This window comes from Hypanus sabinus, chromosome 22, assembly GCF_030144855.1.
Source record: "Hypanus sabinus isolate sHypSab1 chromosome 22, sHypSab1.hap1, whole genome shotgun sequence".
Taxonomy (NCBI): domain Eukaryota; kingdom Metazoa; phylum Chordata; class Chondrichthyes; order Myliobatiformes; family Dasyatidae; genus Hypanus; species Hypanus sabinus.
Genome location: NC_082727.1, coordinates 57,642,599 through 57,661,954, shown reverse-complemented (window position 1 = coordinate 57,661,954; position 19,356 = coordinate 57,642,599). Strand labels below are relative to the sequence as shown.

The 19,356-nt window shown below is 41.6% G+C and overlaps 1 protein-coding gene across 2 annotated transcripts in view; it reads left to right on the top strand.

Moving 5' to 3' along the window:
• LOC132379652 (G protein-coupled receptor kinase 5-like) overlaps positions 1-19,356 on the top strand; it is a 295,141-nt gene that overhangs the window by 252,541 nt on the left and 23,244 nt on the right. For both annotated transcript variants that reach the window (XM_059947829.1, XM_059947827.1), the window contains 2 exons: positions 15,213-15,250; positions 18,860-18,949. In XM_059947829.1, the coding sequence (XP_059803812.1) occupies positions 15,213-15,250; positions 18,860-18,949 (128 nt within the window). The remainder of the gene's footprint in view (positions 1-15,212; positions 15,251-18,859; positions 18,950-19,356) is intronic.

The window sequence follows — 19,356 nt, the reverse complement described above, 5'->3', positions numbered from 1 at the left end:
GTGGGGCAGGTGGCGGAGAAGGAGTGCCGGGGTGGTGTTTGGGGGAAGGGGTGTCAAGAATGCAGACACACCCAGCCCTGAGACACCAGGCAAGGCCATTTCATTCCAAACAACTGGCTTATTGATCGTTACAGAATGTCTCTCTGGTGCTTCCCACTCCCTCCCCTCGCTCTTCCCCTCGCTCTTCCTCTCTCTCTGCCCCCTTCCCATCGCAGTCCACAACAGAGACCCATATCTGAATCAGGTTTATCATCACTCACATAGGTAATGAAATTTGATTTTTTTTTGCAGCAGAAGAAGTAGAATGCAGTACATAAAATTACTACAGTACTGTGCAAAAATCTTAGGCACCCTAACAATATATATGTGGCTAAGACTTTTGCACAGTACTGTAGATGTCATTTGGCCTGCTGAGTTCTTGCAACATTTTCTGTGTGTTACTCAGGATTGAACAAAGATTGCTTGAGTTATGAAGCAGCAGCTCTGCTACCTGTTGCTTTTTTAAAGCAAAATGCTTACAGTCCTGACGAAGGGTCGCGGCCCAAAATGTCAACTGTTTATTCATGTCCATACATGCTACCTGACCTGCTGAGTTCCCCTAGCATTTTGTGTGTGTTGATTTAGATTTCCAATATCTGCAGGGTTTCTCGTGTTTATGATTACCTGTTGGGAAACGTGTTTCAGCAAACTAGAGGTCGTCAGGGTGTTGGGCTGACAAGCATTAGCAAATAGATGCACAAGAGACTGCAGATGCTGGAATCTGGAGCAAAATAACATAAGACTTTAAGATATAGGAGCAGAATTAGGCCATTTGGGCCTCATGTCTGCTCCGTTATTCAATCATGGTTGATCCACACAAAAGGCTGAAAGAACCCAAAAGGTCAGGGGACATCTGTGGAGAGTACAGGCCCAAAACATCAGCTGTCCATTTCCCTCCATAAATGCTGCCTGATCCACAGAGTTCTTTCAGCTTTTTTACAAGTAGTTTACTCAACACTTATGATCCATTGTGAACACTGAACCTCTATGTAACGTGCACATCTATTACTGAGGGTCTGGATCTGTTACACTGCCCCACCATTTCCTTTTGTCAAGTGTTCTTCCCCAGCGTTTGCCAGCAAATTGCAACACAAGCACTGACCTCAGCTCAGTCAATAGAAGCACAAGACTTTTGTTCTGTGTTTGAGAGGCTGAAATCTGGGGAATCATTTTACTCAAATTGCACGTTGCTCATTGACCCTGCCAAAATCATTCAAACGATCTGTCCAAATTAGCAGATTATCAGTGTTAATTGAAAGAGTTTAAGGCTGCAGCTGCCCTAAAATAGAAGAAAATATGCCTTCTTGACCTACTGCCACAATTGGTTGACAGGTATGCAGGCATCACTGACGTTGGATAATGTCTTGTCAGACTGGAGCTGGAGAAAGATGAAACAAGAAGTATTAATCTTTCATTACTTCACACTTGCCTTGCTGTACACAGAGTTATCAACTTTAATCTTTTCAAGTGTTCCCCTTCAGACCAGTCTAATGGTTTAGATGTATATTGCAAATTGCCCCGGCAGCTAGTCATCTGCATCCAAAGAAGCTCCGGTGGGTAGGTTAGCTGGTCATTGTAAATTTTCCTGTGACTAGGCTAGGGTTAAATTGGGAGTTGCTGGCCGGTGTGGTATGAAGGGTATCCCAATTAACAAAGTTCAAATTTCCAAGTACATTTATTATCAAAGTACATATCTTGCAGGTATATTCAATAAATCCATAGAGTAACAAGCATAATGGAATCAATGAAAGACCACATCAACTTGAACATTCAACCAGAGTGCAAAAGACAACCAACTGTGCAAATACAAAATGAAATAAATAATAATAATAAATAAGCAATAAATATGGAGAGCATGAGATGCAGAGTTCTTGAAAAAGTGAATCCATAGGTTGTGGCAGCATTTCAGTGATGGGGCAAGTGAAGTTGAGTAAAGTTATCCTCACTAGTTCAAGAGCCTGATGGTTAAGGGGTAATAACTTTTTCTGAACCTGGTGGTGAGAGTCCTGGGGCTCCAGTGCCTTCTTCCTGATGACAGCAGTGAGATGAAAGCATGTCCTAGGCGGTGGGGGATGATAAATAAAAAATAAAAAAGATTAAAAATCAACTTAATTTGACTTTTTAATCAAAAATAAAAATCAGAATAAATAAATAAAAATCAGTGGCAAAGTGACACAGCTGGTACCTCACCGCTCAGGTAACGCAGGTTCAGTCCTGACCTCCAGTGCTGCTTGTGTGTCGTCAGTACTTTGTTTTTTCCCTTTATGGCTGCAGGAGCTCCTGCTTCCTCCCACATCAAACACAAGGATGAGTTGGTAGGTCAATTGGTCAACAGTAACTGTGATCTGTTTGTGAATAGAACAGTCTCATCTTGGGAAGGGGGAGATGATGGGAATGTGAAGAGAACAGATTACAAAGTAAAATGAGTGGGAGTGGGGTGGAATTGAGATTGGTTCAGAAATAGAATTCAGGAACAGCTTCTTCCCCTCTGCCATCCAATTTCTGAACAGACATTGAAACCATGAATATAATCTCACTACTATTTTTATTTCTGTTTTTGTAATACTTATTTAATTGAACTATTTGATATATACAGTATATATACTTATGGTAATTCACAGGTTTTTTCCCTATATTATTATGTTTTTCATTGTACTGCCGCTGCAAAGTTAACAAATTTCACGACATATTAAACCTGATTCTGATTCTGAATATCACCAGCATATGTTATGAAATTTGTTAACTTTGCAACAGTTACATGACAACAGAGGGGGAATAACTTTAGCTGTAGCAGACCGAAATGGGTGTAATTAATGTTATCCATCAGAATGACTTGCACAAGTTCCTTTTCGATGGTGCCCAAGGTGATTGTTCTGTGAGTCGGCTTAGACTTGATGAACTGAATGAGCTTAATTGGAAGTAGCAGGCAAAATGAAAAATTCATAATTCTAAAGTGCACCTCCATTCTTCGTTTTCTTACTGCACTCTAACAGTACAAACTGATGAACAATCTAACAGTACAAACTGATGAACAATCTAACAGTGCAACCTGATGAACAATCTAACAGTACAAACTGATGAACAATCTAACAGTGCAACCTGATGAACAATCTAACAGTACAAACTGATGAACAATCTAACAGTACAACCTGATGTACTACCTCTCAGTACAAACTGGTCTACAACCTCACAGTACAACCTGATCTACAACCTCACAGTACAACCTGATCTACAACCTCACAGTACAACCTGATCTACAACCTCACAGTACAACCTGATGAACAACCTCACAGTACAACCTGATGAACAACCTCACAATACAACCTGATGAACAACCTCACAGTACAAGCTGATCTACAACCTCACAGTACAACCTGATCTACAACCTCACAGTACAACCTGATGAACAACCTCACAATACAACCTGATGAACAACCTCACAGTACAACCTGATCTACAACTTCACAGTACAACCTGATGAACAACCTCACAGTACAACCTGATCTACAACCTCACAGTACAACCTGATGAACAACCTCACAGTACAGGCTGATCTACAACCTCACAGTACAACCTGATGTACAACCTCACAATACAACCTGATGAACAACCTCACAGTACAACCTGATCTACAACTTCACAGTACAACCTGATCTACAACCTCACAGTACAACCTGATCTACAACCTCACAGTACAACCTGATGAACAGCCTCACAGTACAAGCTGATCTACAACCTCACAGTACAACCTGATGAACAACCTGATGTACAACCTAACAATACAACCTGATACAGATCATAAACAACTGCGCAAAAGTATCAAAGTCCATGGATGTGATGCGCCAGCATTGCTGCACTACATTGTGACTAGCAGCACACACAAAATGATGGAGGAACTCAGCAGACTAGGTAGCACCTGTGGAAAAGAGTAAATAGTTGATGTTTTGGGCTGAGACCCTTCATCAGGATAGAATTGTGACCGAGTGGCATGGCAACAACGATTATGATCATCGGTCTGGGGCTGTATACTTAGGAAGCACCAAAGACAAAGGGTGATAGGTTCAGGGAGAAGGTGTGAGCAGATTGGTAGACTGATTCCCCAAGCAATGGTCTAGCATAGAGCAGGGGTTCCCAACCTAGGGTCCACGAACCCCTTGCTTGGTCCATGGCATTAGGAAGATTGGGAACCCCTGTATCAGAGAATGATTTGTCGTCAGAAGATCAAATCGGGTCAGGCATATGTGTGACGCTAACTGGGAAACATCCAACTCAGAAACACGCTCTATCTCATTTCACGCCATCCACCATTTATTTTCCAGACAATCTAATTTTCCGTGTACTTGACAAGGAGGATTGCTTCTAAGATATGATCTCCCATTTCTGGGCTGTAGTTCAAACAGCATGTTGATCACAGCAAAACGAGTGGGATAATGCAATCCACCCCTCCCAGAAGACACTGCTTTTCAACTCATCCCCACCTACACCCAGCAGCTAAAGTTTATCCAAAACTAAACACCACTAATCAATGAACTCTTTATCAACACCGACAGGGCAGGTAAACCAAGTGTGTCGTGTGATGCTATGCTATGAAATTTTCCAATTAAATAATGCACAAAATTAACGTTTCTTTACCAACTAGCTTCAGTGGTATTTGAATACTATTTGACTACATCTGCAGACATTACAGGGATCAGTCCTGGCGGCTGACTGAGTTTCTGCAGCTTGAAGGAAACTCAGCCGTGCTTGGTTACTGTTGTACTCTCTGAGTTCCACATCCAGCTGTAAATTTTATATGTGATGAGAGCATGTGGAAAAGCTTAAGGGCTGAAAATATTTCATTAGCAGACCCCTGGAAAGTGCTGTCGGCCTGTTTGATGTGCTTTTGAGTATCAAGCCCAGCAGTGAGAGAGCTCCTGCCCAGAACTAGCTTCAGAATCATGCAGCGTGGAAGCAGGCCCTTAAGCCTGTTATGTCTGTGTTGGTCATCAGGCACCCTTCTATACTAACCCCATTTACCGGCTCCTGTTCCATGGCTCTTCTCTGGAGAGAGTTAAATGCACCAAGTTCCTTGGAGCTAACACCATGGTTGACCTCATCTAGTCCCTTCACATCACAAGAAGGCACAGCAACACCTCCACTTCCTAAGGAGAGCGAGGCAAGCGAGGCTCCCACCCACCACTCCATCTTAAATGAATTTTACAGGAGCACCGTTGCTAGTGTCCTGACAAGTTGCATCTCCAACTGGTATGGGAGCAGCCAAACATCGGACTGGAATTCCCTACAAAGGACTGTGAGAACAGCTGAGAGCATCGTAGGGTCTCCCTTCTATCCATCGGGACATTTATCAGGAGTGCTGCATATACAGAGCCCTTGGAGCTATCAAAGATCCCACCCATCCATCCAGTATCCTCTTTGACTTTCTACCATCAGGCAGAAAAACAAGAACGGTCAGGATGAGAAGCAGTTTCTTCCCTCAGGCCGTTAGGCTTCTGAACTCCCTGCCGCATCGCATTCAGTTAATTTGTACTGTACCTTACAATATTTAATTTATGTGCTTTACTTTGTTTAGTCATGCATAATTCACCAATAGATTTTATCCTTACTTTCCTAAGTTAATGTGTGTTACGTGCTTTACACCTTGGTTTGGAGAAATGTTGGCTCATTTGGCCATATACAGCACTGTATATAGTTAAATGACAGTAAACTTTTCTTGACTTGGCTTATTTTTCTATGTTTTGATGATTCAAATGCTCATCCAAATAGTTTTTAAATGTAAGAGCTACCAACCATCACCATTCCCACAGATACCCTCCAAACTTCCTATCACTTGCTCCGAACCTGCACCCTCTTTCCATAAACAATAATACTCCTTTTTCTTCAAAATCTGGACCTCTGTTTCCTTCTCCATCGATGCAGCCAAACATTTTACGATTTCCAACATCTGCAGAATTGAATTTTTATAGACTCTTTTTTGCCAAGGTTAGAAACGTTTCTTTATATTAAGTGGTTATTATGTGACTTTCTGTGTTGTCTTGGGCTCTGGAAACTAAGAGCTAAAGTCTGACTAACAACAAACTCAGTCTTTAAACCTCTGGGGGATTTAGGCAGTGAAGTTTCTCACAATTGAAAAAAGTTGCACTTGGTCAAAAGATGTGAGGCGCCTCAGTGACATAGTTCATCAATGTGCCACAGGCGCTGTGGTTCTCCATAAAGAGACTGAGCAAAACTGTCAAACAGACTTACAGAGAAGCAAAGCACCATGACATTAACTTCTCATCCACTCTTGCACATTTCAACTTCCTGTGAGAGAAAGCTAAGAGTGTCATGCAAAACCTGGTGGAAGTAAATCTGTGCAATTTCTAAACCTTATAAACAATAGCATTCAGAGATGTAAAACAGTGGACTGAATTCTCAGGCAGTTCTCCACTTCACAGCTGACATTTGCCCCCTTAGGGAATGTGGTAGTGGAGCAAATTTGTTGCCATTCCCCAAGTGACTGCAGGAACTTGAGGCCACGCTTTATAGTGCTGAGATAAGGCCAACGAGTGAAGGCGAAGCATAAGTTCAGTTATAATCAACTGAGCTTAAGTTTAATATTTTAAACTCAACTCAATTTTTTGAAATATTTTGGATGTGAGTTAGCAAGAATCCTTGGACAGTGAACAAATCTGAGAGGCAAAGGTTTGTGCCCATGACTTTTTGTGCCCAGTGCTCCTCCCCACACCCCCTACATTGACAGCATTGTCAATAATAAGTCAAGATGCCACCAGAAGGTGGCAACTCATTATATGCAGCTCCGAAGAGACTCATCGAATATTCCTGTTTATGACTACTACAGCTGAAATCCACAGTCACAGCCACGAGAGCTTCAGTAAGCAAAAACATTTTTAAAAACATTTTAAGAATCTATCAATCATCAAAATCGATGGAACACGAACTGCAGGCTCAGGTCACAAGTGCAGTTTCCCTTTAAGAAAAAGGGAACGCTGGGCTGCAAGGAAGATTGCAACACAAGGCCTTTAGAACTCTACTCACTATTATCCTGCTGGCAAATGTACAAACTCTAGAAAACAAAACTGAAGACCTCAGAGCTAGATTCCTGTACCAGAAGGACATCCGGGACTGCTGTGTGCTTTGCTTCATGGAAACATGGCTCAACTCCTGCCATTTTGGATGCAGCAAGGACTTCACCATCCATTACATAGCCAGAACAGCTGAGTCTCTTAAAGATAGAGCAGGCAGAGTATGCTTCATGATCAAGTGCCCAAGAAGAGCAAGGTAAGCTGTCTCAACAATTATTGTTTAGTCATACTCAACATCTACTGTGATGAAGTACTTTGAGAGGTTGGTCATGGCTAGAATCAACTTTGCCTAAGCAAAGACCTGGATCCACTACAATTTTCCTATCACCACAATAGGTCTATAGCAGATTCAATGTGTCTGGTTCTCCACTTGGCCTTGGATTACCTGGACAACAGCAATACGTACATCAGGCTGCTCTTTATTGATTACAGCTCAGTGTTCAACTCTCAGTACAAATCAATAACCTGAGCCTCGATACCTCCCTCTTCAATTGGATTCTTGGCTTCCGCATCAGGAGACCATAGTCAGTTCAGATTGGAAATAGCATCTCCTCCTCCTGACAATCAACACTGGCGCATTTCAAGGAAGCATGCTTAGCCCCTGCTCTATTCTTTCTACACCCTTGACTGTGTGGCTGGGCACAGCGGAAATGCCATCTATAAATTTTCTGATGACACAACTATTGTTGGCAGAATTTCAGATGGTAACAAGGAGTTGTACAGGAGTGAGACAGAATAGCAGGCTGAGTGGTGTTCCTGAAACTACACCTAGCACTCAAAGGCAACACGAGTGAATCTGCAGATGCTGGAAATAAATAAAAACACAAAATGCTGGCAGAACTCAGCAGGCCAGACAGCATCTATGGGAGGAGGTAGTGACGACATTTTGGGCCGTTTCCTGATGAAGGGTTTCGGCCCAAAACGTCGTCACTACCTCCTCCCATGGATGCTTTCTGGCCTGCTGAGTTCTGCCAGCATTTTGTGTTTTTACCTAGCACTCAACATCAGTAAAAACAAGGAATTTAATGTGAAGTTCAGGAAGGGGAAGTTGAGGGAACACACACCAGTCTTTATCAAGAAATCAGAAATGGAAAGGGTGAACAATTTCATGTTCCTGGGTGTCATCATCTCTGAAGATCTATCCTGAGCCCAACATATTGTTGCAATTACAAAGAAGGCATGACTGTGGCTGCATTTCATTTCATTTTGAGGAGGTGCAACCAAGTACCAGGCTGCCTCACCATCCTGGCCACTGCACAGGATCAGAGAGAGCTACAGCAACTCAGCCAGCTTCATCATGGGCAACAGCCTCCCCAGCATCGAGGACACGAATGGTACCTCAAGGAAGCAGCATTGAACATTAAGTACCCCCATCACCCTGGAATGCCCTCTTCTCATTGCTACCATCAAGGAGGAGGTACAGAAGCCTGAAGACACACACTGAATGTTGTAGAAACAGCTTCGCCCCATCACCGTCAGATTTCTGAACTGACAATGAACCCATGCACACCATCTCACTAATTTTTGCTCTCTTTTTGCACTACTGAACTTAATTATATATATTTTTTTCTCATTGTAATTTATAGTTGTTTTTTAAATTATGTATTGCAACGTACTGCTGCCACAAAACAACAAATTTCATGACATATGCCAGTGACATTAAATCTGATTCCGATTTTCCTGCAAGACACTAGCTCAATAGTGCTTGTGGTCAACGTGGATCGACGTTAACCAGCGACGTGGAGAAGGTCAGTTTATACTCAGCTCATGAATCAGCAATGTCACGGGAGTCTCACCATGAGTTCTACCTTTCAGATTTGAAACATTTTGTTTTGGAAATCATTCGTTGCTTGGATTGAATGGCCGCAATGCTATATGGTTGGGCAAATAGGGTTTATTTTCTCTGGAGTGTTGAAGGTTAAAGGGTGACCTGATGAAAGTATATAAGACTTTGAGAAGGTAGATAATCAGAGCCTTTTCCCCAGTGTCCCATACTAGACGGCATAGCTTTAAGGTGAGTGGGGGAAAGGTTAAAGGCAATTTATGAGGCAAGCATTTTATAAAATGGCAAACCCATGAGACTCTGCAGATGCTGGAAATCCAGAGTAATATGCACAAAGTGGTGGGGCAGCTCAGCAGGTCAGGCAGCATTGGTGGAAATGCATAGCCAGTTGACATTTCAGGCTGAGACCCTTCATCAGGACAGCTTAGTCATTTCCATAGAAATGCTGAGTTTCTGCAGCATTTTGTGTGTGTTACAGAGTGGTAGATGCCGAAACATGCAGCCAGCGAAGTGGTGGCAGCAGATAGGATGGCAACGTTTTAAGAGACATCAGGCAAACACAGGAACAGCCAGGAAATTGAGCAGTCTAGACCATGTACAAGCAGGTGTACAGTTTAAATTTACATCATAGTTGGCACAGGTGTCATAGGCTGAAGGACCTATTCCTGTGCTGTACTGATCTATGTTCAATGTAATGGATGACAGATACATCCACATTTTTTCTAAAACATCCCAGTGCTGTATGCCTCACTGTTTGTGAGCAACATTGTCTTTCACTGCAAATTACAGATATGGTATCTCTCTATCTCTCTCATGCTTATTGGAGTGAAACAATTAAAAGAATTCTAACGTCTTTCAGTACTTTGGGGCACAGCTGTAGTGGTTAGCGTGACACTACACGGCTCGGGGCATCGGAGTGTTCGGAATTCAATGCCAACATCTTCTGTAAGGACTTTGTACATCCTTCCCGTCAAATGTGTGCGTTTTCTCTATGTGCTCCAGTTTTCTCCACAGTCCAAAGACGTACCGGTTGGTAGGTTCATTGGTCTTTGTAGTTGCCTCGTGATAAGGCGAGGGTTAAATCAGGGGTTGCTGGGTAGTGTAGCTTGGGGGCCAGAAGGGCCTATTCCTCACTGTATTTCTAAGTAAATACAGTACTGTGCGAAAGTCTTGGGTGCATATATATAACTAGGGTGCCTAAGACATTTGCACAATACTATAGTAATTTTATGTATTGCACTGTACAGCTGCCACAAAAAAAAACTAATTTCATGATGTATGTGAGTGATGATAAACCTGATTCTGATATGAGTCCCTGTTGTGGACTGAGAGTGGGAAGGGGGCACTGAGAGGGGAGCCATGGTTGGGAAAAGGGGAAGGAAGAGGGGAGGGAGCAGGAAGCCCCAGAGAGACATTCTGTAATGATCAATAAACCCTTTGGTTAGAATCAAATGACCTTGCCTGGTGTCTCAGGGTTTGGTGTGTCTGTACCCACACTAACCCCCACCCCGGCACTCCTTCTCTGCCACCTGTCCCACACACTTCCCACAGCGCTTCACCCTTGCCATTCCCACCAGATTTACAAACTTCCTCTCTGCTCCACCTTGACAACGGCACTACTGTGCAAAATTCTTAGGCACCCTAGCTATGTACTGGATATGTGCCTGAGATTTTTGCAGAGTAGTGTATGTGGCAGATCTCTTTGGGAAGTCTGTTATTGGGGTGTGCTGTGTGATGTGGCTGTGCTGCATCTCTAAATAAATAAAATTAGAATTTAAAAAATTGTGATCAAGCCCGTATCCATTCCTAAGGAGTTTTTCTTATCATCTACAATTCATCCATCAATCTCTTATCAAGTTCAACTCAAGAATAACTGCCGCTCATGTGTTTGAATCGATCTGTAATATATAAAACTCTGCCTCGTAGCTGAGTTTGCGCTTCCTTGCCGGTTCATTGTTCTAGAGTTCAGCAAGTTTTTAACAAAACTCTTTTGTGGAAACAATGCATTGCCAAGAATGGAAATATTTATTTCATCAGTATTTTAAACCAGTCAATCAAATGCTGACTACATTAGCACTGTCACCTGGGACACAGAGCTTTGAAGTCATTCCCAACAGTTGTGCATGAATGCCCCCCTTTATCAGAATGGTATGTGTTAGAAACATATGGAAAATCTCCAATATAAACTTTTCATGCACATTCATCTGGACTCATGCAACATGAAACTCTGACCTGTTGTGCACTGATCCTGGGCTCTTCAAGTGGTGTTTGACATTTATTTTCTGAAGTTAAGTAAGACAGTCATTTAAAAACAACCAAATTGCTCTGTCAGCCATGAAAGAACAACACACGAAACAGATAAATGTTTCTTGTGACTTGTTCTGGAACTAATGCATCTTCTAGCTGTTAGCCTTTTGAAAAGAAAAATCTGCGCTTGTAAAAAGGAGCACCTTCATTAAATTATGAAGGAGATGGATCATCTCATCGACTAATCAAAATGATCCTTTCCAATGGGTTCATAAGAGGATCCTTATACATGGTCAAAACCGCAATTTACCAAGAATGGACAGATCTAATGCAAAACAAAAGCTCCATATGGCACTTGATATCTTCTCCCTTGCAGGAAATATGAACATTTGTCACAAACAAATCATCCTGTGAATTTGCAAAAATGTTTCCTCAAAGGGAACGGGCAAAAATAAAAACATCCAAATATCAATTTTGATAAATGTCCAAATTTGCATTAAGTCCGCGTCATGCTGTTCAAACTTCAAAGTATATTTTATTATTAAAGTACATACATATCACCATATAAAACCCTGAGGTTTATTTTCCTGCAGGCGTACGCAGCAGGTCTATAGAATAGTAACTATAACAGGATCCATAAAAGATCAACCAGAGAGCAGAAGACAAACAGTGCAAATCCAAATATAAATAAATAGCAATAAGTAATGGAAACATGAGATAAAAGATAAAGCATCTTTAAAGTGAAGTCATTGGTTGTGTGATTATTCCCTTTTGATCATCAATCAGCCTGATGGTTGAGGGGTAGTAATCATTCTTAAACCTACCAGTGTGAGTCCTGAGGCTCTTGTACCTTCTACCTGATGGCAGCAGTGAGAAAAGAGGAAAGAGTACATGTTCCAGGATACTTTACTATACCTTCTCAGAGCCACAGCAGGGAAACAGGCCATTCAGCCCACTGGATCCATGCTGACCATCAATTATCCATCTCTATTAATATAATTTACTAACACTTGGCCTTTAGCCTTCAGTGTGTCAGTGGTTCAAGAGCTTGTCTGGATACCATCCACTTTTATAGTGAATTTACAATTCCAACCACTCACTGGGTGAAATTAAGTCTTACTGAGATCCCCTCTAAACCTTTTCTCCCTTAACTTAAATCTGTGCCCTTTAGTTCTGAATATTGTTTTAAAGCAGGGTTCCCAACCTGGGGTCCATTGCAAAAAAAAAAAGGTTGGGAACCCCTGCTCTGAAGGGACAAATTGTTAAAGTTCATCAGAATTTTTGTACCTCAGTCAGGTTCTTCCTTAGCCTTCTCTAATCCAATATCTCTTAATATCTAAAAGTTTGCCATTCTTGGCCTTGAACATACTCTGCATCTGCGCCAACCTCTTTCTGGTAGAGAATCCCAGTTAACCCACCACCCTATGGATCAGCAGTTCCCAACCATTTTTATGCCTTGCATCCCTACCATTAACCGAGGGGGTCCGTGTACCCCAGGGTGGAACCTCTGCTCTAGATAAACACGTTCTTTCCTCATCTCAGACACTGTAAATGCTGGTTTCTAGACAGTTCAGCAAGGGGAAGCGTCATCCTATATCCAACCTGTCCAAATCCCTAAAGAATTTTGTACATTTTAATTAAAATTTCTCTCATTCTTCATATCTCAAGGGAGTGTATGCTCAAACTCCTCATGCAGCAAGCCTGCCATCCCAAAATATTCACTGCTCTCCTCTATCATTGGTAGGTAGCCCAGTACAGATGATATCATTTCTCTACTACAATCTTACTCAGGCCCTAAACATCTTGTAATGAAGGTGGCTCTACCATTTGTTTTCTTAGTCATCAGGGCCTACATAAACCCATAAGTCACTGGAGCAGAATCAAGCCACTCAGTCCATCTACCTTAAGTATACCCAATAACTTGACCTCCACACCCCTCTGTGGCAATGAAATCCACAGACTCAACACCCTCCAGTTAAAGAAATTCGTCTTCATCGCTGTTCTAAAGGGACGTCTGTGTATTGTGAGGCTGCGCCCTCTTGCGCTGGACTCACCCACTATAGGGAACATCCTCTCCATGTCCACTCTAGCTGGGACTTCCAACATTTGATAGGTTTCGATGAGATCTCCCTCATTCTTCTAGATTCCAGTGAGAAGAAGCCCAGAGCCATCAGGTGCTCTTCATACATTAACCCTTTCATTCTCAGGATCATCATTCTTGTGAACCTACTCTAGACCGTCTCCAATGCCAGCTCATCCTTTCTTAGATAAGGAGCTCAAAACTGTTCACAAAATTCCTGTGTTGTACTCCATCCAACATAGGTGGCTATTCAATCGATTCACTATTACCTCTCAAAGCAGCCCCATTAATCCTTCCCCCCAATTTATTTTTTGTAACCCCCCCATCTCTCTTAAATACCCATTATCTGCCCCCTTTTGCCTTCTGTGCCCTTAGTAAATAATTGGTAGTCAATTAAACTACCAACCAGCACATCTGTGGGACATGGGAGGAAATTGGATTCCCCAGGGGAAACTCACACAGTCAAAGGGAGAAGATGGAAGGTCCACGCAAACGCAGTGATCAGATGGAATCTAGTTTGCTGAAATGGTACAACCCTAGTTCATGCGCAGTGATACACAAAACCACAGCTTTCTCTAAATATTAATAATTTTGCACTGTTTGGAAAATAATCAGTGTTTTTATCAAAGTAGATCACATTCTCCTTGTTATATTCTATTTGCTCTATCCTTTTCACATAACCTATCTACATACTCTGCATCCTTCTTACAGTACAACCTGCCACCCAGTATCAATAGAATTGAACGTGATACACATGATTCCCTCAGCCAAACCATTTCAAACAGGAATCCCTGTGGCAGCTCATTCATCACAGCCCGACAATCTGAAAATGTCCCTTTTATTTTTCACTCCTATTTTCTGTTCTTTAATCAATCCTAAAGCCACACCATTGTACTATCCTGAGGTACCACATGCTCTAATTTTATTAAAAATATTGTGCCTTATCAAAATCTGAAAGCACAAATACTATCAGTTGTGTCTATTTAGCTGACAAAATCTTATCAGTTTTGTCAAATGAGATTTCCCTTTCAGAGATTCATTTTGTCTTGCCCAGTCCTATAGTAAGTGCCCTGGTACCACTTTCTTAATCAATTCTGGCTTGTTTGATTGTTGTCTCCTCCCTCCTTTTGTAAATAATGGGGTTACAATCACAATTTTTGGAAACTATTCCAGAATCTATGTAATTTTGGAAGGTGACTACAACTGTGTCCATTATCTCCTTCAGAGTCCTGAAATACTGCTCATTAATACCTCAGTGCATCTAAGGCAAAGTTTGGTAATTATGTGAAGAAGGAAATGAGCTCGTATTAACTATACTAATATTAATTCTGTCTGGATAGCCTTCAACTTGATGGCATGAATATTGATTTCTCCTTCTGGTAAAAATAATTCCTTCTCCCTGCCATCTTCTTCTGTTCTCCACTGTGGCGTCTTACCTTTTCTCACCTGCTTATAACCTCCTTTCCTTTCTCCTATGATCCATTCTCATCTCCTATCAGATTCTTTCCTCTCCAGTCCTTTACCTTTCCTACACACCTGGCTTCACCTTTCACCTTCTAGCTATCATCCTTCCCTTCCCCCGCTCTTTTATTCTGGCATCTTCCCCCTTTCTTTCCAGTCCTGAAGAAGGGTCTTGGCCTGAAACATTGACATCGACATTCATTTCCACAGATGCTGCCTGACCTGCTGAGTTCCTCCAGCATTTTGTGTGTGTTGCTCTGGATTTCCAGCATCTGCAGATTTGCTTATATTTATATCAACGTTTGTTGCGAAAAAGATGGAATGGGGCACATGTCAAGTGTGAACACCAAAGGTCATACAGGGCTGAATGGCATGTTTCTGTCCTGTAAATACAATTAGAAATAAAGTTTATAAAGAATATTAACTTGAGTCCCTCAACAATATTAAGAAACAAAGTCTGTTTTGTTTTTGCTATGAAATGCCCGTGTCTGATGTTTTCCATTTGTTCCATTTCTATCAGAGATCTGAAGCCTGAAAACATACTGTTAGATGATTATGGTAAGTGTTTCAATTTTTTTCACTAATAAGTAGTGCATAGTTGGTGAATTTAGATTTTTACAAAAATTTTAGCAGCTTCAATAAATACTCTCTTCTTAACTCAGTTATCAGTTGTGTAAAAGTATTGTCTCTGTTTGTAAATAAATGCTGCTGAGAGACTTGGTCCAAGATTATTATAGCCAGTTTTCTCCTTGGCTGCAGCTCTATCACGTTGTTGTAAAATTGGGCCGCACGGTGGCAGAGTGGTTAGCACAGCACTTTGCAGTACAGGTGACCTGGGTTCAATTCCCACCAATGCCTGTAAGGAGTTTGTACATTCTCCCAGTGGGACGGCACAATGGCGTAGTGGTTAGCACACCACTTTACAGTACAGGTGACCTGGGTTCAATTCCCATCACTGTCTGTAAGGAGTTTGTGAATAGGCCATGGTTAAATCGGGAGGCAATGAGGCTCTGTGCCATATCTCAATAAGATAAAACTTTAAAAAATCATGTTCAGTCACTTGCTATAGATTATTGACTTAACTTCAATTCCATGCAGTTTCGATGTAAAACATTGCACAAATGAGCAATTTTGAGATATGGAATTTACACCACCATGGAATACAACAATCTACTTATTAGGAAGTTTCATGAAAAACTTTTAAGACCGAAAGTATAATTTTTACCAATGGAACAAGCTAAAGGAGAATAGCCTGGAGTGATTTTAATAGTGTGGACATAATGCCATGTTACTAATGGAGGTGCCAGTAATTCAATACTATTCACGCTTAAACAAGAAAAGTGAGTGAAATGAGAAAGTGAGGCACATAGAAATAACTTAAGAGACATTAAATTAGACATTTGGAAAGTCATTCTCATCAAAATGTGATCAAATCAACAATTTCCATTAGAGAATGGATATTTAATGCAATCACATTCTTCCATGGTAAAATCCAAATTCATCTTTTTGTGAACCAACGATCAAGAGGGCAGATGTGTTACTGTTTCAGTTGAACATAGAACATAGAATAGTACAGCACATTACAGGCCCTTTGTCCCACAATGTTGTGCTGACCCTCAAACCCTGCCTCCCGTATAACCCCCCCCCACCTTAAATTCCTCCCTATACCTGTTACTGTTTCAGTTGCTTTTATTAATTAACCGTGAGGTGCCTTGGTAGCATGGCCATTAGTGTGATGCCATTACAGCTCGGTGCAGCAAAGTTCGGAGTTCGATTCTGGTGCCTTCTGTAAGAAAGTTTGTACGTTTTTCCCGTATCCGTGCGGATTTCCTCTGGGTGCTTCAACTTCTTTTCACAGTCCAAAGACTTAACAGTTGGTAGGTTAATTCCTCATTGTAAATAGTCTGTAAGTAGGCCAGGGTTAAATCGGGGGTTGCTGGGTAGCACAGCCCGGTGGACTAGAAGGACCTGTTCTGTGCTGTATCTCTAAAGTAAAAATAATTACACTATATAATGTTTCTATTTGGTATGTAACTATAAATGCTTTGGAAAAAAAACAAAATGAATTGAAAATTAGAGGAAGTTTCAGTATGGTTAACCTTTTCTCACGGAAGGCATGATTGGAATTCCCTTTATTAAACTATAAGCAATCTCACAAGATATCCTGATTTCTGGGACTGCCCTTTACTTAGCCTGGGTGCTGTTGCTAAAACAAATTCTAATGCAGAGCTCCTCCGATATCAGGTGTAATTCCGTCACTGTAATTTTAAACTTGTATAATTAAAAATACAATGCAGAGTACAGCCGCAGGTATCCATGACCAGTGCTGGCCTTGTATACTGTCTGTGTGGAGTTTCCATGAGCTCCCTCTCCCTCTGCCTTTGCAACGTACTGAAAAAACACAACTAGGCTAATTGGCTACCATAAATTGTCCCCAGTGTAGGTTAATGGCAAAAACCAAATCAAAGGGGAATTGAGAGGAATGTGTGAGAGAGATTAAGTTACAGAAATGCTGGTCCTCCCCAGCTTACCAGCACCCAACATGTGACAGCCCATACACACAAGTAGGCAGTTGGGAGACCCACGGGATGATTTTTCCAGCTGCCATGAGCTGCAAGCATTTTATTTTTCATCTGGGGATTTGGTTCACAGCTGTATTTATGACTTGAAGACAATTTGGGTTACAGACAGTGTATGGGAACTTCTGTATTTATTTATTGTGATACAGTGCACAGAAGGCCTTCACGTCCCCTCAAGAAACACCACCCAGCACTCCTGGATTTAACCCTAGCCTAATCAAATGACAATTTACAATGAGCCATTAACCCACCAACCGGTACGTCTTTGGGCTGTGGGAGGAAACCGGGATACCTGGGGGAAATCCACGTATTCCGTGGGGAGGACAAACAGACTCCTTACAGATGACGTTGAAATTGAACTCTGAACTCTGACACCCTGAGCCGTAATAGCATCGTGCTAACTGCTACGTTACCATGGCGCCCAGCTGGACACTGTCGTAACTTGGGGAGGACTTGCATAGAGCAGGAAGGGGACTTGTACTGATGGGACTGCTCCTGAAGGAGCAGGCAGTGTCTAAGTGGTCTCCTTGCCATTGTAAAGCACGACTACTGTATAAGGTAAGATAAAACTGCAGACATTTCCTGAGTGTAACATCTGTGCAACATGTTACATGTGGAATATGGATGTTAACCAAGTAATGTTATCCCAAGGCACTGCACTACAACCTTGCAACTGGAAGTGCTGCCTCTTTGCAGTTTGCGAGTTATGTGACTGTGAGTTTCTGCTGGGTACTCTGGTATCCTCCCACATTCCAAAGACGTGCCTGTAGGTTAATGGGTGGCTATAGATTGTCCCTCTCTGTGGGTAGGCAACAGAAGAATCAAAGGAGAGTTGATTGGCTTAGGAGAGGAATAAGGAGAGTGGGAGTGGGCCCACTGACCCTGCTTTTAGGCGGCAGGGGTCAAGTGAACAAAATGGCTTCCTGTGCTGCAGTAAATTAGTAACAAATCTCTTCCTTGTGTCCATATACCCTCTTTTCAAGTCTTTTTACGAATAATTTATTTTGTATTAAGGTAATGCAGTACACTAAGAATTAAGTTTCTTTCTCATTAGCCAGGTCAAATATGATTTCACAGAGGAATGTTATATTGTTCATTGTGCTTTCTGGTTTAGCAGGTAGACCCAACTAAATTGAAGTAGTTTTCTTTTGAAATTTCCATAGTAAAAAACATGCTAGTTTTTCCATTGAGAAGTTTATTTTAAGGATGCAAGCATATTATAGGGTGCTACAGCAGTTTAGTGGTTAACATGATGTCGTTGAAGTTCAGAGTTCAATTCTGACGCCATCTGTAAGGATTTTGTACATCCTCCCCAACCATCGCATGTGTTTCCTCTGAGGGCTCTGGTTTCCTCCCACAGTCCAAAGACGTACTGGGTAGTAAATTAATTGGTCATTGTAAATTGTCCCGTGATTAGGCTAGGGTTAAATCAGTGGGTTGCTATGTGGTATGGCTCAAAGGGCCTATTCTGCGCTGTATCTCAATAAATAAAATAAATCTACTTATTGGCTTTGAGAGTGCATGCTGTAAAGTGATCACCAAATAAGTAACTCATTCATTTGTGTTCCTTTGTCTGATGTTCTTGCAGGTCACATTAGGATATCTGATCTGGGTTTAGCTGTGAAAATTCCTGAAGGGGATACAATCCGTGGCAGGGTAGGAACAGTAGGATACATGGGTAAGGTCGTTCATTCAATTTGGACTATGTCAATTTTCCTTCTTTCCTTGTGTCGTTTTCCATAGTTAAACTGGTCATTGTCGTGTGATCTACACCATGGCACAGTACTGTGGATGCTGCCAATTCACACTTTACTTGCATAGAATTGCATTTTTTCTAAAAAAAAGGAATATATATTGCTGTAAAAAGAAAACTAAAAGGTAGAATCTAATACACTTTTCACTTGATGTTGAATTAAAGGACCATAAGATATAGGAGCAAAATTAGGCAGTTTGGCCTTGAGTCTGCTTCACCATTAATCATTCACTCTCTGCCCCAATCTCCAGCCTTCTCCTTGTAACCCTTCATGCCCTGACTACTCGAGAATCTCTCAACCTCTGCCTTAAATACACTCAATGATCTGGCCT